This window comes from Macaca mulatta, chromosome 15 (assembly GCF_049350105.2).
Source record: "Macaca mulatta isolate MMU2019108-1 chromosome 15, T2T-MMU8v2.0, whole genome shotgun sequence".
NCBI lineage: Eukaryota > Metazoa > Chordata > Mammalia > Primates > Cercopithecidae > Macaca > Macaca mulatta.
Genome location: NC_133420.1, coordinates 125240446 through 125263642, shown reverse-complemented (window position 1 = coordinate 125263642; position 23197 = coordinate 125240446). Strand labels below are relative to the sequence as shown.

General features: G+C 38.2%; 1 protein-coding gene and 1 pseudogene across 4 annotated transcripts in view; one reads left to right on the top strand and one right to left on the bottom strand.

Annotated features, from left to right (window-relative positions):
• Positions 1–23197, top strand: part of ZNF484 (zinc finger protein 484) — a 131658-nt gene that overhangs the window by 33780 nt on the left and 74681 nt on the right. For all 4 annotated transcript variants that reach the window (XM_077966476.1, XM_077966475.1, XM_015117311.3 and 1 more), the window contains one exon: positions 3165–3306. In XM_077966476.1, the coding sequence (XP_077822602.1) occupies positions 3226–3306 (81 nt within the window). In that variant the 5' untranslated portion in view covers positions 3165–3225. The remainder of the gene's footprint in view (positions 1–3164; positions 3307–23197) is intronic.
• Positions 13064–14754, bottom strand: LOC100424109 (splicing factor 45-like; annotated as a pseudogene).

The window sequence follows — 23197 nt, the reverse complement described above, 5'->3', positions numbered from 1 at the left end:
ATTCCTGGAAACAAGAAAGAGGCTAAATAAGGTTTTTTGTTGTTGTTGTTTTTGTTTGTTTGTTTGTTTTAAGATTTTAAAGATGTACAAGTTTTCTGAAAGAAATGCTCTAAGGAAAAAAAGTGAGTGAAAGTGTGTATCCCTTTTAGCACTAACAAAGTTTTTGTTTGTTTTGGTTTGTGTTTACCCTTACACCAGTAAGGCCAGTTTAAAGAAGTACCACACATTTATAGTCAGAAAGGAGATGCTGAGATGCAAACCTAGCAGAATTTGTCAATATCCACAGGGAAAGGCAAATCCCTTCCCTGTACACACTTTGCATATCTGTGGACAAGCATTATTTGCATTATTATCAATGTTCTGCAAGTTAACTTCTGTCACTACACAGCTGTAAAGTAACCCAGTCCAAGATGATGCTTTACAATCCTGTAATGTCAGCTAATCTTTCCATTGAAAATACATCCAGTAATCTCTTTTCCCCATTTCAAAGACCGCCCTCAATTTTTTTCCTACAGTAGTTGGTTCAGCTTTACTGCTGATGAGTTGCATATATTCTGGATTCAATGAGGTGCTGAGCAAGCACTTCGTCCAGTTCTAGGTTGCACAATAACTAGAATTAAATATAATTAAAGTTCTTAAATCTCATCAGGATTTTGCTTTAGCTCATGCCTTTGTGAGTGTGACATTTTGCCTCTGCAGTTAAAATGTTGTAGTTGTTAACAAGAGATCATACTCAAATGTGTTTAAAATGACATCTATGTTGTGGGCAATTAATTTAATAACTTCTCATTAAAATATAGATTCCACTGTATCTGATCTTCTTGTGCATAAACTATGACCAAAGGCCAAATACAACCTAATAGAAAACAAAAAGGAAACAAATGTGGATGATAGACATGAAAACAATTACACAAAGATCTGCTTTTATTTGTCAAAAGATATTCTTAAAGAGGGCACTTTTTGCAGTTATAAAAAGAACATGTCAAAGATTTTGTTTAACTCATTAGTTTATGAGGGAATCAGTAAGATGTTACAACAGGTTCGAAGAATCAAAGATATATAAGCAGTAAGCTGCAATGACTTTGCATATAATGTAAAACTGGCTTATTCCATGGGATGGGGTAGAGGAACCAGGAAGATCAATTGTATTTCTACCAGACAAAATTCATTTGCATGTCTATGAACAATAATCATTTGCCTGCTTTCAATTTTCTACAATTCCCAGGGTGATAAAAGAATTCAAAGAAGGTAAAAGACCTGCAGAATCATATAAGCCTCGAGATTGTGTTTAGAAAATGCCTACTTTTACATTGAAGACATTCAGAATCTTGGTTGATTTTAAAGAATAATTTATTTCCTTACACATTATTATTACTTCTGTTTCTGTTTCATACATCACTGAAGGTTAAAAGGGAAAGGTAAAATATTAATGTTAATTTTTAATTTTTAAGAAGTACTACATTTGAAATGCTAATAATATACTAACTTCACATAAATGCATGTTAGGAAGAAAAATAAATCAAGCACAGAGTCATTTTAATAATTTACAGGTTTCCTGAGACTATCAAGTAAAATGTTAACTTTATAGAAAAGTTTCTATTAGTCTAAAGTTTATTATGATATATGTAACTTCTGAAACAGTTTTGATTTTTGCCTAATTTTAAACTTCAGTGCAATGTTAATTTAATAGGCCTCATGAAGCTAATCTTATTTTTAGCCCATTTCTTGGCATGTATCTTTGACATATACCAGGTAAAAGAAAACACAGAATACCTCTAGTGATTTTAAATACCTTAACATTTAAATTTACCATCAAAGACAATTTGTTATGTTACCAAATTATTTCATAAGATTAATTTCATAATTACTACTAAGAATCATAAAATAATGTGGATGTGAATATAAATATATAAAAATACTGTACATATATAAAGTACACCTCCAGTTCTTTCCTAAGCATTTTTTATCAAATATAAAATATTAGCTTTTATTTTATTTTATTTTTTGAGACAGTCTCACTCTGTCACCAAGGCTGTAGTGCAGTGGTGTGATCTCTGCTCACTGCAACCTCCACCTCCCGGGTTCAAGCGATTCTTGTGTCTCAGCCTCCCAAGTGGCTGGGACTATAGGCACATGCCACCAGCCCCAGCTAATTTTTTGTATTTTTAGTAGAGATCAGGTTTCACCATGTTAGCCAGGCTGGTCTCGAACTCCCGACCTTAGGTGATCGCCCACCTCGGCCCCCCAAAGTGCTGGGATTACAGGCGTGAGCCACCATGCCCAGCCAATAATAACTTTTAAAAGAGAGTATGATTATGTCTATAACCATAATGTGTTAATTCAGAAACACATGAATATATGTTAAAGATTTTAATTATTCAATGAAGAAACCAGTAAGATATTATAGTCAGTTCAGAGGAGAATTCAAAGTATTACACATACAGGCAGATAAGAAATGCCAAAATGAATTACAGACAGAAATGAAATGGTCCAGTAACCAACTGCACCCCACCAGGCACAAGTCATTTGCATTTCTATGGGTACAAGTCATTTTGCATTACTATCAGTTTTCTACAATTTACAGGGCTGTAAAATAGCTCAGACAGTGAAAGCAGGGTTTACCTTAATTAATGGGTGCAGTAAGCCAGACATCCAGTGATCTTCCCCTCATTTCAAATCCTGTTGCACCGCATAAGTATGTACAATTATTATGTGTCACCTTTTTCTAAAAAAAGCTTTTCACAGCCATTCTTCACATATTTTTTTATCAACTCACTTTCTTGATTCTTGTAACATATTTTTGTTAGATTCAGTGAAGCAAGTAAGTTTTGCATTTGAAGATTGAACCAAACTGTGTTGTTTTTAATCCCATCGTAAAGGCTTCTAGTGTTTATGTTTGATAATTAAATTCTAGTTCCTTTATGTAAATTATCAGAATTTATTATAGTGATTCTTCAGAAAGTAATATTTTTATTCAGGCATTATTGTCATAATAAATGAAATTTTTAAAATTAAAGATAGGTGGTTAATTTTTTTTTCAGTGATACATCATCAACATGTAAATACCACTCTTTGACTTATTCAGTGATCTGAATCAAATTGTTTTCAAGTGTTTACAGAGCTCATAATTTAGAGTTGTCTCTGACTGATTATATTTCCTCCAGGTGCTGGATTAAACAATGGGCAGTGGCACTCTGTCCTTATCTGCTAAATGGAGCCATATGAATGTGGTGGTGGATGATGACACCGCTATTCAGCCCCTGGTGGCTGTGCTCATTGATTCAGGTGACACCTATTATTTTGGAGGTAAGAGAAAGCAACTGAATGACAGTGGCAGTGGAACCACTTTTTATCTTTATTGCTTTGCATTTTAACTCTCTAGTCAAATTTAAACCAAGTTAATACTAAGAAATAATCTATCTCTAGCAATGAAATTAATACCTTTTGAGTTTGTAAAAAACATGAAACATTTATCAATTTTTCTTCCCAATACAAAAATAAGTATCTGCAGAAAGTTTACTTAATGTTTAAATAACTTCATATTTCATTTAACATTAAAAGAAAATACATTTGAGCTACACATAGTAAATAAGAATTAAGTGGAAACTTTCAAACATCAGTATCATAATCATATCTCTACAACAGATAAATCCATTTTACTTCTAACAGCTTGTACAAACAAAACAGAACATATTGTCTAAAGTCATTTGTCTTACATAAAATATTACTTATATGTTTAAGTCTACATCTAAATCTATACTATTGAATCATTAGTACACAGCTCAATTTGTAGGTAGATAGATGAATAAATATTTGTACATGGAAAAGGATTAATAGGAAATGTCATACTGATTATGAAGTACTTTCAAAACATTGACAATAATAAACAAATACTAATTAATAGGAGAGAAGCATATTAAATGAATCCAGTGTTATTGATGTTACACTGGTGCAAAGTACTGAATGTTTGCTTCCCCCTGCCCAGATTCATATGTTGAAATCCTGACCCCCAAAGTCATGGTGTCAGGAGGCTTTGGAGGGCAAGTAAGTGAGGAGGGTGGAGCCCTTATGAATGGAATTAGTGCCCTTATGAAAGAGGCCCAAGAGAACTCCCGTGCCTTTCCTGCCATGTGAAGTTATAAGGAGACTGTGGTCTGTGAACCAGACACTGCATCTGCTTTGCCTCAAACTTAGACTTTCCAGCATCCAGAACTGACAGAAATAACTGTTTGTTGTGTAAACCACTCAGTTCATGGGATTCTGCCCAAACTGACTATGAGAACTCATACAGCTAAAGAAATGGAAACAAGCAGATCTTTTGATTATAAAGGAAGTTTGGATTTTTTAAATTAAAAGAACCACTAGGAATAACAGCAAAACCCTGCTATGTATTCTAGAATGCTCCTGTGAGCCCAAAGATGAGGCTTATATATCTGGAAGCTACAGTTAAAAGAAATAATCATGTGAGAAAACTTGTCACATGGGGGCATGGATGCCTGTACATTAAAGCATTCTGTTATCATCCCATATCACCACATATATAAGAAAACTTATTCTCAAGTAAGAAAGTTTTCAACTAGGTAAGAAATTCCATGCTGGACACAGATATAGAGAGCCACTTTGCACTGTACCTAAACACTGAGGTGTTACGGAGGTAACTTAATTACTTGTAATTCTTACTGGAAAGGTAAATATATTCAACCTTTCTTAGTAATAAAAATTGTATGTAAACAGAAATATAGATCTAGTAATAGAAGACTTGCTATATACATACAGTCCTATACATTGCATTTTACCTCATCAGTATTTGTGGTGTTTCACAAAGAATATGTACTTTTCCAAATATACAGTCACAGACATTCAAAGACTTCACTGAGCTGCCCTCTGGCACACAGTGTGTATTTGAATTGTTAAACAAAATTAAAATGGCCTGAGGAATCTCTGAGCAGACAAAGCCTTGTAAGTGGCCTTAACTTTGCTTGATTTACCAATATAAGCAAAACTTAACTTGAGCTATTTCTTGTAAATGGCTTTTAAAAAAAAAAAAAGTCAAACTTAAGGCTAACCAATCAGAAGCCACCAATTAACTTATATAACTGGAGACTTTCCAGCAGGATCAACCAAGTAGGGCAATTGTATAACTACAACCAGTGAAAAATCTGCTCCTATATTTACCTTACAGAAGCTGGCCCTTTTCGTTCCCTTGAAAGGGTCCCTGAACCAGTTCCCATTTGAAGCTGCTTCAGCAGTGATTGATGAATCACTGTTAGCTCAAATCAACTTTTGTGCCTCCATTACCTTTTATTAATGGATACATTTATATCTCTAGTTGGATGCTTTTTCCTCTAAGCAGACACAGAGTAACCCTAAAGAGCTTAAGATTTTTAAAATTTCAAGAAGTTAATGCCTTGATTTATCTTGAGTGGATGATAACATAAGGAGTCCTCAGAAAAATATAGCCATGCCTGCCAACCTTTTCAGAAGAGCGAAGTTAGCTTAAGGAATAATCATCAGTCCTAGGTTGTCAGTGATCTGAGAAATTCCATGTGCTGAGGATGATGCCATATTAAGGGTTTCCAAGTATGAGTACCAAGATAGCTCCTAAACCTGCTCTCAGCCATATGTGGTATAGACAATTATCTCTAACGAAGTTTTTCCAAACCAAGTAGAAAAAACAGTAAACAGAGCAGAGATTTTTTTTATTGGGATGGGGCTAAAATCTGTCCCTCCTTTAGGATGAGGGCTAAAATCTGCATGACAGAAACAGGTGACAGAGTCTGATCCACACTACTTTGTTTTCACAACTGCTAGCCCAGATGGAATAGGTCCAGAAAGAAACTACTGAATAAGCAATAGAAAATCTCAAAATTATAGTCTTTGACAATGTATATTCATATATATTTTCCCATTTCCTTCAGAAAATACGTGATGCTTCTCTTGTTTTTTAAACTTATTTTAGGCTCAAAGGTATACATGTGCAGGTTTGTTATATAGGCAAATTGCATGTAATGGGGGTTGGTGTATAGATTATTTCATCATCCAGGTAATGAGCATAATTATTTCATCACCCAGGTAATAAGCATAGTACCCAGTGGGTAGTTTTTCAATCTTCATCCTCCTCCACCCACCACCCTCAAGTAGGTTGTGGTGTCTTTTCTTTCCTTCTTTGTGTCCATATGTACTCAATATTAAGCTCCCACTCATAAGTCAGAATACATGGTATTTGGTTTTCTGTTCCTGTGTTAGTTTGCTTTGGATAATGACCTCCAGCTCCAAAGGACATTATCTCATCTTTTTTTATGGCTACATAGTATTCCATGGTATATATGTACCATATTTTCTTTACACTGCCATTGATGGGTATTTAGGTTGATTCTATGTCATTGCTACTGTGAATGAACATACACATCTATGTGTCTTTATGGTAGAAAGATGATTATTCCTTTGGGTGTGTACTCAATGGGGTTGCTGGTTTGAGTGGTAGCTGTTTTAAGTTCTTTGAGAAATCACCAAACTGCTTGCTGCAATGACTGAACTAATGTATAATTCCCCCAGCAGTGTATAAGCACTCCCTTTTCTCCACAGCTTTACCGGCACCTGTTATTTTTTGCCTTTTAAATAATAGCCATTCTGACTGGTGTGAGCTGGCATCTTGTGGTTTTGATTTGCATTTATCTAATGAGTAATGATGCTGAGGGTTTTTTCATATGCTTTTTGGCCATGTGTATGTCTTCTTTTGAAAAGTGCCTGTTCACATCCTTTGCCCATTTTTTAATGGAGTGGTTTTGGGTTTTTTTGTTTTTGTTTTTGTTTTTGCTTGTTAAGTTCCCTATAGATTCCAGATGTTAGACCTTTGTCAGATGCATAATATGTGAATGTTTTCTTCCATTCTGTAGGTTGTCTGTTTACTCTGTTGATAGTTTCTTTTGCTGTGCAGAAGCCCTTTAGTTTAATTAGGTCCCATTTGTCAGCTTTTGTTTTTGTTGCAATTGCTTTCAGTGTCTTCATCATGAAATCTTTGCCATGTCCTATGTCCAGAATGGTATTTCCTATATTTCCTAGGTTATCTTCCAGGGTTTATAGTCATAGGCTTTATTTTAATTTTTTTTTTTTTTGAGACAGGGTCTCACTTTGTTGCCCAGGTTGGAGTGCAGTGGCACAATGCACCCTCAACCTCCCAGGCTTAAGAGATTCCCCTGCCTCAGCCTCCTGAGCAGCTGGGACTACAGGCACGTGCCACCACACTCAGCTATTTTTTTTTTATTATTATTATTTGTAGAGACGAGGTCTCGTTATGTTGCCCGGGCTTGTCTCAAACTCTGAGGCTCAAGCTGTCCTCCCACCTCGCCCTCCCAAAGTGTTGGGATTATAGGCATGAGCCACTGCACCTGACAGGTTTTACATTTTACTCTTTAATCCATCTTCAGTTGATTTTTGTATATGGTGTAAGGAAGGGGTCCAGGAACGGTTGATGGTTAGCCAGTTATCCCAGCACCATTTATTGAATAGGGAGTCCTCTCCCTATTGCATGTTTTTGTTGACTTTGTCGAAGATCAAATGGTTGTAAGTGTGTGGCATTGTTTCTGGGCTCTCTATTCTGTTCCATTGGTCTGTGTGTCTGTTTTTGTACCAGTACTGTGCTATTTTGTTTACTATAGCCTTGTAGTAGAGGTTGAAGTTGGGTAACGTAATGCCTCCAGTTTTGTTCTTTTTGCCTAGGATTCCCTTGGCTATCCAGGCTCTTTTTTGGTTCCGTATTAATTTTAAAATAGTTTTTACTGGTTCTGTGAAGAATGCCATTGGTAATTGGATAGGAATAGCATTGAATCTATAAATTGCTTTGGGCAGTATGGCCCAATATGGTTAAAAACCATATTTATTATTCCTATCCATGATTATGGAATGTTTTTCCATTTGAATGCCATTTATGATTTCTTTGAGCAGTGTTTTGTAATTCTTGTTGTAGAGATCATTCACCTCCCTGGTTAGCCGTGTTCCTAGGTATTTTATTCTTTTCGTGGTAATTGCGAATAGGATTGCATTCTTGATTTGGCTCTCAGCTTGCATGTTGTTGGTATATGGGAATGCTACTAATTTTTGTACATTATTTTGTATCCTGAAACTTTACTGAGATTATCAGATTAAGAAGCTTTTGGGCAGAGACGATGGGGTTTTGTAGGTATAGAATCATATCATCTGCACACAGAAACAGTTTGACCTCTTTTCCTCCTATTCAAATGCCTTTTATTTCTTTGTCTTGCCTGATTGCTCTGGCTAGGACATCAGTACTATGTTGGGTAGGAATAATGAGAGAGGGTATCCCTGTCTTGTCCCAGTTTTCAAGGGGAATGCTTCCCATCTTTTGCCCATTCAGTATGATGCTGGCTGTGGGTTTGTCATAGGTGGCTCTTATTATGTTGAAGTATGTTCCTCCAATGCCTCGTTTGTTGAGGGTTTTTAACATGAAGGAATGTTGAGAAAATATCTGATGCTTCTCTAGAGACAAATATATGAAAGCAAACATTTCATGAAGGATTAAAGAATATTTTGTGGCAGCAAGAATGACTCTCCAAGATGCCCTAATCTCTGAAAACTGTGAATCCGTTATATCACTTAAGGGATTTTGCAGAGGTAATTAAGGTTGCAGACTTTAAGATAGGAGATGATCGTGATTCATGCAGTGGGCTGGATGTAATCACATGAGCACTTAAGAGATTTAACTTGGTTGGAGGCAGAAGAGACACAGAAGAGAGGTGTGGGTGAGGGGAAGCCAGAGAAACTGGAAGCAGGAGAATGTCTCTCTGCAGCATTACTGGTTTAGAAAATGAACTGGGCACCATGAAGAGCGATGCAGGCAGCCTGACGCTGCTGAGAGGCCCCAACTACCAGCCAGTGATGAACTGGGACCTCACTCCTACAAGAAGGTGAATTCTGCTCTAACCTGCATTTTCTTGGACACACATTCTCCCCTAGAGCCTTCATAAAGAGCCCAAGAGCACCTGGATTTTGTCCTTGTAAGACTATAAGCAAGGTCATCAGTCCAGCCCTCCCACACTTCTAAAGTGAGAGATAGTAAGAGAATGTTTTAGTGATTTGTTACAGTGATGATGAAAAGCTGCTACACATTCCAGCCTCCATCACATCCATTTACACATGTTCCCATTCAGTTCTGAACCCTTGGACAATGGCCCAAAAACAAACAAACAAACAAACAAAAACAAAAAACCTTTTCTCAAACACACGCTGAGAATATACTGAAAAAAAAACTATCTATCTATCTATCTATCTATCTATCTATCTATCTATCTATCTGGTCAGGCACAGTGGCTCACCTATAATCTCAGCACTTTGGGAGGCCAAGGTGGGCAGATCACCTGAGGTCAGGAGTTCAAGACCAGCCTGGCCAACATGGTGAAACCCTGTCTCTACAAAAATACAAAAAAAAATTAGCTGGGCATGATGGCGGGTGCCTGTAATCCCAGCGACTCAGGAGGCTGAGACAGGAGAATTGCTTGAATCTGGGAGGCGGAGGTTGCAGTGAGCCGAGATCATGCTATTGCACTCCAGCCTGGGTGACAAAGCAAGACTCCATCTCAAAAAAAAAAAAAAAAAAAAAAAAAAAAAAAAAAATATATATATATATATATATATATATATATATATATATATAGTTTTAACAGAAAGTCAAACTATCCAATACAGTTTCTGTTTTTTGTTTTGTTTTGTTTGGATTGTGTATAGCCTTGGAGCTAAAGTAACATACATGATCATGAACCATATAGGGACACAGTGACAGAAATGGGAAAGCTGATCCATGATCATACATGCATATATGCATACATACATACACTATGGATTCCAAAGTCCCCTTTGAATCGTATGAGACGAGCCCACAACCCGTTTGAAATAGATACTCAGCAACCACAACCCAAATTGTATATACATAAGTCAAGTTGTCCTTATTTCAGAGATGATATATGAATTGAATTGTTTTCCTTCAAATTTATATGAACCCCAGAATGTGACCTTGTTTGGAGATAGGATCTTTGCAGAGGTAATCAAGTTAAAATGAGGTCATTAAAGTGAGCCCCAATCCAGTATGACCAGTGTCCTTATAAAAAAGGGAAATGTAGGTGCAGAGACACACACAGAGGTAAGACGCTGGGACAACACACAGGGAATATGCCTTGGGAAGACAGAGGCCTAGAGTGTTACACCTGCAAGGCCAGAGCTGCTTACTGTGTTCCTCCCTGACCCCACCTCCCACCTGGGGCTGAGCTTGACCCAGGCCTTACCACCCACTGCTGCTACTCTGCCATAAATCCCTTTTTAAAAAATTTTTAAATACTTATTTGACAAATAAAAATTCTATATATTCAAGGTATACTACGTTATGATTTGATATAGGTATACACTGTGTTCTGATTACCACAGTCAAGTTAATTAACACACCCAGCACACCACACATAGTTTCCATGTTGGTGGCAGAGGGGAGTGAAGACATTTAAAATCTACTGTCTTTCCAAATTCCGGGTAAATAAAACAGTATCATTCCCTATAGTCACCATGCTGGATACCTTTTGTTTCATAGGGTTGTTGAAAAAAGACTGCGAATTAAGGACTGAAATGCATGTCTTCCAGATAGGCCTAAATAAAGGATCACACTCGGGAACCAGTTTTAAATAGACCACCCTTTATGGAGCTTCCCTTCATCACCGTGCCCAGTGGAATTGTAACAATGCTAAATGAGTGCCGTTACCTTTTTCACTGCTTTATGTGCTGGTTTTACGGCACCACACAGGTATCCCCGGAGCCTTGGCTCCTCTGGAGCATCTCACTGATGTGCCTCACGAAGAAAGGCCATGTTTTGCCCAAAGTGACTAATAGTTTAACTCAGTCAGTTATTTCAGCTTATTTTTATTGCCCAGTAATGATGCGGTGAAACATTTTACTAAGTCGGGGAGCACATCAGCCTTTCCTAGACAATGATAAACAGAATATTTGCCAGCTCAGTCAATGACTGAGTACAACCATGAGACACTGCAGCCTAAGAGAGGGCAGTCAGAGTGGGGAGGTCACAGAAGGGTGCAATAAATCTTCTCCCCAGGGATGTTTACGCAGAAAGTCCTTGGTCATTAGAAATGTCATTTAACTGTAAATAATAAGATACATTTGCTAATCAATGCTTGAGATGCTTCCTGAGAGTATTAGTATAGTTTTGCATTTTACTATTTTTTTTCCAGAATCCCTTTAAAATTATGTTGGAGACGGGACAATATGAAAGTAAAATTCATCCCTAAAATTGGCTGTCAGCATGGAAATTGTAAATCTTATTTTCTAAACTCTTTGACAGTCCTTCACAGCAAACTTTCCACAGAGCAACTGTGAAAACAGACAATGTCAATCTGTAAAGTTTCTGATTGTTTTCTTTCCTCATATTCCGAGGTGTGCATATGTGCCTCGAATTGTATTAAAACATTTGCTACAGATGACAGATTTTATAACAAAAAACAAATAAGCCAATATATCCAAGACCTATCATTTCAAAAGTAAAATATTTAGGAAGCACTAAAAGGGATAAGAATGAAATACCATTCCCTTTTTTAAGTGATACTAAATAAAGTTGATTACAGAAAATGCTTTGTCAAAGTATAAATATAGTATCACCTATATGGTTTAAATTCTCCAGGTGAGATTTTATAACGTCCCGTTATCCAAGAACACATTTCCATAAATATATACATGCTAGTGTTAGAAATGCTTTTGAGTTATTTTTACTCATATCACAATTTAATTCATTTTTGCTGTGAAATAGATCATATATGTACAGTTAGAAAAATATTACTAATAATTTTTTAAAAGAATATATATTCTGTTACATAAATATACCACATTTGATCAGATCTACTGCCCCATTTTGTTATTGTTAGGCAATTTTCATTTTTGCTTTTAGATTTGCTTTATAAAATTTAGGGGGGTGGTGTCTGTTTTGTTGTTTTGCTTTTTTTTTAGACAGGGAGTCACTCTGTTGCCCAGGCTGGAGTGCAGTGGAGCAATCACAGCTCACTGCAGCCTCTGCCTCTCCAGGCTCAAGCACTTCTTCCACCTTAGCCTCCAGAGTAGCTGGGACTACAGGCCGGCGCCACCACACCCAGCTAATTTTTGTTGTTGTTTTCTTCGTATTTTGTAGAGACAAAGTTTTGCCATGTTGTTCAGGCTGGTCTGAGGTGATCCACCCACCTCAGCCTCCCAAAGTGCTGGGATTACAGGCATGAGCCACCATGCCCAGCGTAAAATTCAGTTTTTTAAATATTCTTAACATACCCAGTTTTTCCAGTGAATTTTGCGTTCCTTATGTGTGCTTTTGTAACTTTATTTACCCATCTGTATAGTAAACTTTGGGAAACACCAGCTCTAACCACCATGTTTAACAGCATAGGCTGGTTGTTAAATTTTACTGATGCATATAAACGCAAAATGATTTCCTCACATAGAAATAGCCTTTGGTTCCGCCAGTATTCATTACTCATTTTAGTAATTTAAAGACCACATGATCCAAATTCTTCTTGAATGCTGTGCAGTGTATTGAAATAGACTAATAAGTCCTTTTCTGTTTTCTCAGCAAATTTAATTCTTGGGACATTTCTGTTCCTATAGTTTCCTGTGACACATAGCATCACTAAGAATCAAATAAGTGAAACTGAAAAGATTAAAATTAATCCTGTAATCCAGTTTTAATAATGAGTTCTTTTTATTATGTTTCTTTTTCCTTTCCATTTGTTTTATATTGGCCTGGAGAAAACAGTCTTGATGAATAAAATCCACAGTATTTTCTTCCTAACTAGCTTATATATAATGGCCTGAATATGTACAGTTGCAGACACTAACTTCATTCCTACAGTATAATATTCACCAATGATTGAAACTAGTCAGCTGCGCATGTTATTTATTTATTTAAAAGGATTTGGATTTTTATACAATATTTAAAAAACCACAGAATGAAAAGGGATCAATCACTGTATACCTTGGAAGTCTTTCCAAGAATCTCAGTATCTAACAGCCATGGAGGCTGTGACCTTTTTCCTTCTTTTCTTAGCCTGCTGGTCATTTAAGGGTCACCGGAGATGACTCATGCTCTAGTTCTTCAAATCAAACTTGTTTCACCAAGTCAAAGACCCTGAATTTGTCCAAATTGTAAAAGCATCCTCTTGCCACCTGTCCACCAAAATACCTTCTATTCAAGCGAACAACAGCTTTAATTGCTGACTCAACTCTCAAATTCTAAAAATGTCTGTACTGCTTCTTCATCAGGGGCACCAAGAAGTTCACATATCACACATTTTCCAACTTTGCCATATTTTTCATGGCAAAATTGGAAAATACCGTGGACTTTATCCATCAAGCCTGTTTTCTCTGAGCCAATATAAATTGACAATAGAAAAGAAAAAGAAGCATAACAATAAAACGAACTCATTATTAACTAAATTAACTATACTCTCTTCAGTTTTACTTATTTTATCCTTAATGATGCTATGTCTCATAGGAAACCATATGAACTGAAAAATATGTCATCACACATTCTTCCCTGGTTTCAACTTCTAAGTCTTCATCCACCTTCCCTGCACCAACTGTGCCCCTTAGTAGGACCACGTTAGTAGGACTCGAGTATTTCAGTCAGTGGATTTGTACCTGATTCTTCACTGCATCTTTCTCCGCGGCGTCGCCCATGATGATCTTGCCGCCAGGTTTGCTGGTCTTCCCCACCGGAAAGGCGGCGCGCAGCCTCTGCTGGTGCTCCCTGAGGCCCTAGCCTTCCCGGAAGCCGCGCTTCTGCATGATGTTTTGCGCCACCGTTCCCACCACGTTAGCGAGGAAGGAGCTACTAGGCTGTTTGGAGATCTCGGTCTGTCCTGTTCCTCCTCCACTGGGGGAGGATTGGCAGCTTTGGAAGACCGTGCCTGAGGTCTTGAATCCTCTTCATAAGGAAAATCTCGGGGTGACTCTTGTCTTTCTCTACCAGAAAAGTAGGTGGGGCAATGGCAGCTCCGCCCTACTTCTTTTCCTCCTCTCTTTCCTAATCTTTGTCTTCATCAGAATCTGGATCTGGTCGCCTTGATCAGAACCCCCCTAGCTTTCTGCCTGTCTTTAGGCCTCTTTTCCCTTTCTCCTATTTCCTTTCGTATTTCTAGCTCCTGCTGTGTCTGTCATTCCTCTCTTTGGCGCTTCATTACTTTCTCGTAATCATAAGGAAACCTAGGATCATATTCGTCAGCTAAGGGAATCAGAACGTCCCCTGCAGAAACCCACTGGGAACAGCATCCTTCAGCCCAGCTGCTGCATGCCGTGCTGTGTCCCCAATTTGCAGGTCATCTGGCCTTAGGACAATGGCCTGGCCTTAGGACAATGACTGGGGCAAGAGCTGCACTGTTTCTCCTTTGGCTCTTTCCCTGAGTGAGCGCTGCCTTTCCCGCCCGAAGCTGAGACTGCAGAAGTTTGACGTTTTGCGACCGGCTTTCTGCTTTTGAGTCACTGGTCTCCACTCCCAGGCCATCGTTATGGGGACATGCTTTTTTTTTTTTTTTTTTAAATGTTGCCCTGTTGACTCTACCCATGGGTAGCCAGTTTAATATGAACAAATGGAGGAGGAGGAAAAGGAGGAGGAAGAAGAAAGAAGGAAGAAGAAAAAAACCCCACCAATTTCCTGATGCCAGATAAATGGAAAATGTTATTTGTACCAAAGAAAACTTGAGAGAGTCGGCCGGGCGCGGTGGCTCACGCCTGTAATCCCAGCACTTTGGGAGGTCGAAGCGGGCAGATCACAAGGTCAGGAGATGGAGACCATCCTGGCTAACACAGTGAAACCCCGTCTCTACCAAAAAATACAAAAAATTAGCTGGGCCTGGTGATGGGCGCCTGTAACCCCACCTTCTCGGGAGGCTGAGGCAGGAGAATGGTGTGAACCCGGGAGGCAGAGCTTAGTGAGCCGAGATCGCGACACTGCACTCCAGCCTGGGTGACAGAGCAAGATTCCGTCTCAAAAAAAGAAAAAAAAAGAAACCTTGAGAGAGACTTGGAATAAATTACTGGTGGATGTGGATTTCTGGATCTCAATAGATTTATTTTAATAGAAAGTTTAGGCCGGGCGCGGTGGCTCATACCTGTAATCGCAGCACTTTGGGAGGCCGAGGCGGGTGGATCATGTGAGTTTAGTAGTTCAAGACCAGCCTGGCCAACATGGTGAAACCGCATCTCTACTAAAAATACAAAAATTAGCTGGGCATGGTGGCGCACTCCAGTACTGCCAGCTACTTGGGAGGCTGAGGCAGGAGAATCGCTTGAACCCGGGAGGCAGAGGTTGCAGTGAACCGAGATGGCACCACTGCACTCCAGCCTGGTACAGAGCGATACTCCATCTCAAAAAAAAAAAAAAAAAAAAAAAAGTGTAATTTGCAGATGCAGATTTATCTTCTGTTCTGTCATTTTTGTTCTTTTTTTTCTAGTATGAGATTTCATCTTTTTAAAGTGTTTTTCAAGCAGCACCCTGTATGGTTGCAGATTGTGCATATAGCCTGCATTTTTTGCATTCATGCCTGAAATAGAGATTGACTGAAGGTCAAATTCTTTTAAACTTACCTTTATGGAATCTTTCTGCTATTCAATGCCATACCTCTTTCCATGATATAGAGAATACAACGTTGACTGTTGCATCGCCAGTCCTCACATCTTTCTTGTAGGAAGTTGCTAGTCCGAGAACTTGTGGCAACACTGCATTGAAGTCTGTCACTGCAGTAACACACAGTGACAATTTTCTTGCCAACCTCATATGCTTACACAAATGAAAATAACCACGCTAAAATTTTCATGGGTCTTAATATCTTTATTTGTTCGATTTCATATCTAAAAACACGCAGTACTTTATGATTAGAATTTGTCCTGAAAGTTTCATAAATTTTTGGGGGGAACCACTGGATTTATTTTAGTTTTTTTCCTAACAGAGTTATTGAACTCATTTTATTTAAGAATAACCTAAGTTATGTTTCAGGAAACACCACTTGCTGAAAGAAAAATTAGCAGAACTATTGATATTCCTATAATTCATTACTCGAAAATATTTATTAAATTAATATCCTCTTAGTTCTTAATCTAATGTATTTATTTCTTAATGATTGGTGAGATGCAGTAGAATTTTACAAAGTTCACTTCTATCCCATTCTTCAGAAGATTTTGCTGTACCATTTAAACTTAAATTTCTTTTTTAAATATAAAAATATAAAAGATTTTAGTCTTCAAACTTTTAAAAAATATGGTGTTAAATTTTAAACTTCCAAGTCTCTGTGAGGTTATGTATAAAGTTTTGATAAGCTAAAAACAAGTCTTAAATAGGAGGGAGGCTTTTACTTTAGGAATCTAAAGCAGAAAATATTAAACTGTTAAAGAGATAAAGCTTCAGTTATTAAAATAGAAATCTAAACACAACATTTAATTTTTATGGAGACATTTAGGGAGGAAATAAGAGTACAGGCATTGAGAGGTGCTTCATTGATTCCAATGAGAGGAATCTTCATTGACTATTTTTTGAAACTGTACTGGTGATTCATAATATAAGGTCAAAGAGAGATCAATGAAAAACACATTAAGTACAAATTCTATACTTCATTTTTTTCATTTTAATAAAGAAAGAGCACTGTAAAGAAAACTCAATCCTCAAGTGGTAAATATTGATGTACATTTACTATGATAATTGGAGAAAAGGATATTTGCATGGACTCAGTGTCATGCCAAATACTAGGTTTAATACCTAATATTTGAATGATTGGGAAAAAAATTATATCCCACAAGTTTGAAAGAAACAGTGCTTACAGGTCAATATAAGCAAGCTTCTTTTTTAAAATAAGGCAAAGGATAAAATTTTTCAAATGCTATAATTTCATAATATACAATTTAAAAAGCCCTTTCTATGACTAGAAAGAAATAAAATACATTTGATTATTTCCAATATTAGAAATTAAATATTAAAAGTTTTACCATAACCAGCACTCCATTCTCTTTTTTTGTTGTTATCTTTCCAGAGGGAATGAAATAGTTATAATTACTATAAGGATTAGAAAACTGCATCTCTAATGGAATAAATAGCATTTTTCTAATGATAGCATTTTATTGGAAGATACATACCTTATGAATTTTATCTTAATATGATCCCAAGTTGCTCAGCTAATAGTTATCAAGCTCGCTTTTGCAACCACACACCCGTCAGTTGGATGATATTTTTCCAGGCAGAGGAATTTGCCAGGTTACTATTCATCAGCCACCCAACCCCACATGTCCTGCAGAGAAAATAAAAAGTAATTTCTCCTAGAAAAGTTTGAATCATAAAGATGGATGAAGATATGTGCAGAAGGACATACTCAATGAAATATGGAGAAGGTTAGACAAGAAAAATATTTAATTTAAAAAATTAAGTATTACAACCACAGTTATGCTGGCTGTGCCATAATTTTACAATGATTTTGGCTGAGAAGAATCACAGGGTCACACCTGGAAAAACAATATTTCCACATACAATTTGCCCTACTACATTTGGTATTTACCATCAGTGAATAAATAAATGCTACAGATTTAAAAATTAAAAAGTTATATCTACACCTGGTAGACCTTTCAAAACCTGTTTTCTTTATGGAGTAGATTCTGTTAGTCAATTCTAGTTTAAACATTAACTATAAAATCATCATCTCTGGCTAAACAGGTTTTAATTTATAACTCACAGTTAGTGACATATTAAAAAAATAATAATAATTCAGGTCGGGCGTGGTGGCTCACGCCTGTAATACTAGCACTTTGGGAGGCCGAGGTGGGCAGATCACGAGGTCAGGAGATCGAGACCATCCTGGCTAATACAGTGAACCCCCGTCTCTACTGAAAATACAAAAAAAAATAAAAATAGCCGGGCGTGGTGGCGGGCACCTGTAGTCCTAGCTATTCAGGAGGCTGCGGCAGGAGAATGGTGTGAACCCAGGAAGCAGATCTTGCAGTGAGCCAAGATCACACCACTGCACTCCAGCCTGGGCAAGAGAGCGAGACTCAGTCTCAAAAAAAAAGAAAAAAAAATCTAATTCTAGAATTCCCAGAATGGAGTTTATGTCATATTCTGTTGATCGAGCGAGGCAGCCAGATTCAAGGGGAGGGGAGTTATTTCTCACCTCTTGAGAAGCAATATGTGTTGAGGAAGGGAAAGAATTGATGGTTAGCTGTCTTTGACTTCTACCATATGGAGCAGGGTCTCCACACTCCTTTCTCCCTTAATAATTTTCCACTTAAAAATTTTCTTTGCAATTCTCACACCTTTATTATTTCATATAAATTTTAGAATCAATTTTTCTTGTCTAGATCATGCCATTTGGATTAAAATTGCATTACATGTATGCATTATATGGGAGGAGAACTGACAGCCTTATAATATTGAATCTGCTCATTAAGGAACATAGTCTCTCTGTTTACTTAGGTTTTATATTTTTCATAACATACATGTTGGTATTTCTACCCAGGCTTTTCTCTTTGTTTTGTCATGTAACCCATGAATGAGATTGCACTGTCTGTGCAATTGGGCAGTTGCCCAAAATTTAAGGTGTTAACATGCATTAATTCACTTAATCCCTCCTCATTTCCTCCTCCTCTCAGCCCCTCACAACCACTAATCTGCTTTCTGGCTCTAGATTTGCCTGTTCTGGACATTTTATATAAATGTGTCATCCAATATCTGGTCATTTGTGACTGGCTTCTTTCATTTAGCAAGAATCTAAGGATTTTTGAGGTTCATTCATTGTGTAGCCTGTATCAGTACTTCATTCCTGTTTATGGCTGAATAATGTTCCATTGTATGTACATATATTCTTCCATTATACGTACCTATGTATGTATACCACACTTTGTATATCCATTTATTCATTGGGGAATATCTGGGTTATTTACAGTGTATTTCAGGAGTCCCCAAGATCATCCTCCCCCTTGATCTACTGCTATTTGTACCTTATATGACCTCTGCAGAACTATTTATCTGGAAACAAGCTGATAGTTAACTAAATATAGTTTTCTAAAGACTCATTTTCCATTGGCATTACATCCTGAGGAGGCTTTAACTCAGTCTCCCAATACATTTGATCATCAATATCAGTATTATCACATGACTTATTTGCATGAGGTAGTCAAATCCAACCAGCCATGCTAGTGTTACCCATATTGCATGTTGTGGTAGTAGATGCAGCCCCCCAAAATAAAAGTCAAAAGATGCTGGCACTTTCCTGAGATTCTTCTCAGCCACTAACAGTTGGTATAGTTCATCATCACCTGGAATGACCAAAATGTCTCCCATGGAAATGCGGCTCAGCTTTGTAGGCTTCCATTTAACTTTGTCAGGTCCCAAGGCAGGGCTGGCTTTGGCGGTCTTGTTTCCACTTTGGCTATGATGAATAATGCTGCTGTGAACATTCAGGTATACGTTTTTGTGTGGTTTCATTTCTTTTAAGTATATACCTTGGAGTGGAATTACTGGATCATATGATAACTGTTTTAACTTTTGAAAAACTACCAAAATGTTTTCCAAAACAGACAGAAGATTTTACGTTCCCACAGCATTGAATGAAGGTTCTCATCCAGTTTCCCACTTTTGCTGACACTTCTTATTGTTTGTCTTTCGAATTGAGTTATCTCAGTGGGGTGAAGTGGTATCTCATTGTGTTTTGATTTGCATTTCCTTAATAACGAATGTTATTGAGCACATTTTCACATGTTTATTGGCCATTATTCATCTTTTTGAAGAAATGTCTATTCATCTTTTGCCCATTTTTAAATTGGGTTGTCTTTTTATTGAGTTGTAAGAGTGGTTTATATAGTCTGGAACATGTGTTCCTTATCAGATATAGGGCTTGTAAGTTTTTGTCCCATTCTGTGGTTGTCCTTATTTTCTTATGTAACCTTTGCATTAGTCTGTTTTCATGCTGCTGATAAAGACATACCTGAGACTGGACAATTTACAAAAGAAGGAGGTTTATTGGACTCACAGTTCCATGTGACTGGGGAGACCTCACAATCATGGCAGAAGATGAAAGGCAAGGAGGAGCAAGTCACAATCTTAAATGGATGGCAGCAGGCAAAGAGAGAACTTGTGCAGGGAAACTCTCATTTTTAAAACCATCAGATCTCATGAGACTCATTCACTATCACAAGAACAGCACAAGAAACACCTGCCCATATAATTCAGTCACCTCCTGCTGGATTCCTCCCACAACACATGAGAACTGTGGGAGTTACAATGCAAGACGAGATTTGGTTGGAGACACAGCCAAACCATATGAACTTTGAAACACAGAAGTTTTTAATGAAATCCAATTGATCCACTTTTTGTTTTGTTGCTTAAGCTTTTGGTGACTGCTATGGTTTGAAATATGTCCCCACAAATTCATGTTTTGGAACCCTTTTATTCCTGTGAGTGGGAATATAAAACTGTACGGCCAGTATGGAAAACAGTATGGTGATTCCTCAAGAAATTAGAAACAGAATTACCCTGTGATCCAGCATTTCCACTTCTGGGTGGAATACCAAAATAATTGAAAGCAAGATCTCAAAGGGATATCTGTAAACCCATGTTCATAGCAGCATTAGACACAATAGACAAAAGTGGAAATAATCTAAGCATTCATTGAGGGATGAATGGGAAAAGAAAATCTGACATATACATACATACAATGGAATATTATTGAGCTTTCAAAAGGAAGAAAATTCTGACATATGCTATAACATGGATGCACCTGGAGTACATTATGCTAGGTGAAATAAGCCAGTCACAAAAATAAATACTTCATGATTCCATTTAAACGAGGGGCCTAGAATATTCAACTTCATAGAAGGTAGAATGGTGGTTGCCAGGGGCTGGGAGGAGGGGGTGGGGTTAGTTTTTAATAAATATCATTTCAGTTTTACAAGATTAAGAGAATTTTGGAGATGCATTATGGGGATACTTGTACAACATTATCAATGTATTTAGTGCCACTGAATGTACAGTTTAAATGGTTAAGATGGTAAATTTTATGTGTGTTTTAACAAAATAAAAACTGAAAAAAGGGATATATGTTACTCTAAACAAAAATTTCATATGCTGAACTCCGAACCCCCAGTACCTGAGAACATGACCTTATTCGGAAATGGGGTTGTTGTAAATGTAATTAGTTAAGATGAGGTCATGTTGTAATAGTGTGGGCCCCATAATCCAATATGATTTGTATCTTTATAAAAAGGGGAAATTTGTGCACAGAGATAACACAGGGAATATACCATATGAAGATGAAGGCCAAATTCTATAAGCCAAGGAATGCCAAAGATTGCCAGCAAACCACCAGAAGCTAGGAGAGAAGTGTGGATTAGATTCTTTCTCACAGCCCTCAGAAGGAACCAGCCCTGCCAAGACCTTGATCTCAGACTTCTAGTCTCCAGAACTGTGAGACAGTGCATTTTGTTTTGTAAGTCTGCCACACAGTTTTTGGCACTTTGTTATGGCAGCCCTAGGAGATGAAGACAATATGCAACATGATTTGTCCGTTATAGGACACTGCGGCTGTAAGTGTGTTCTTTGGTCTGAAGAGATATAACTTGGTGGTCCAAATTGATGTCTTACCATCTGTTCCAGTTCTTTTGTAGTAGTTTTGGCATTTGAATCTAATGACTATGCAAAGCCCAGTCCAGAGTACGTATCAGGACCCATTATAGCATCCCAGGGATACTGGCTTCAGTCTGGTATAATGTACTTGTTAGCTATGAGTGGTGCCTTGCTACTGGGAATCTGCCCCATAGCCACCTGCAGTCTCTGTCTTCCTGCTGTCAGATAGGACAGTTCTTGTTGGCATTTGGTGCCTCTGAGGGTGCAGGAGGGACATGTTGCGGAGCAGCCCATCCCTGCACTGCTGCAGCTCTCCTGTGTCCACCCCTTTGTTGAGCCCCGTTGGCCACCTCAAGTTCACCAGCATGTCTACCTACCAGATCTGATCACTGATCCTGGGAGGGGTTCTTCAGGTGGGCATTGACATGAGCTACTTTAATGTGCCCTTTAAGTTCCTGCAGTGCTGTGCTCCATGTGGGCATCCTTTCATAGCCCAGTTTGCCATTGCCCCTCTGCCTGGTCATATGACCAGGCCATTGGCCACTGCCCATGAGTCAGTAAAAGTAAAAACTGAAATGTAGAAGATCCTATCATTGTTCAATTCTTCCATCCCAGGAAGGAGTTCAATGTGCAGTTCATCTCACTGAGCTGATTTGTTCTTGCCTTTTTCAATAAGAGTTTTCCCTTTACTGCTCATAGGTGTGCATCCAGGCCACACTGATGCAAGGGTCGGGGTCCCAAGGCCTTGGGCAGCCTGCCTCATGGCTCTGCAGGGTACAGCCCCAGTGGCTGCTTTCATGGGTTGGCATTGAGTGCCTGTGGCTTTCCCAGGCACATGGTGAAAGTTGTCAGTGGAGCTACCATTCTGGGGCCTGGAGGATAGTAGCCCTGTTCTCACAGCTCCACTAGGCAGTGCCCCCATGGGGACATTGAGTGGGGACTCCAAGCCCACATTTCCCCTCCACACTGCTTTAGTAAAGGCTCTCCATGAGGGCTCTGCCCCTACAGCAGACTTCTTCCTGGGCATCCAGGCATTACCATACAAACTTTAAAATCTAGGTGGAGACACCCAAGCCTCAACTCCTGCCCTCCTTGCACCTGGCTTGAAACCACATAGAAGACACAAAGGCTGCACCCTCTGAAGCAGTGGCCTGATATGTATTTTGGGCCCTTTTAGCCACAGCTGGAGCTGGAGCAGCTGGGATTCGGGGTGACATGTCCCGAGGCTGTACAGGACAGTGCAGTCCTGGGCTTAGGCCATGAAACCATTTTTCCCTCCTAGTCCTTCAGGCCTGTTATGGGAAGGGCTGCTGTGAAGGTCTCTGAAATGCCCTGGAGGCATTTTCCCCATTGTCTTGGCTATTAACATTCTGATCCTCTGTCCTTATGCAAATTCCTGCAGCTGAGTTAAATTTCTTCCCAGAAATTTGTTTTTTCTTTTCTACCACATGGTCGGGCTGCAAATTTTCCAAATTTTTGTGGTCTGCTTCCCTTTTAAATGTAAGTTCCAATTTCAGACTATCTCTTTGCGAATGCATATGAGCATATGCT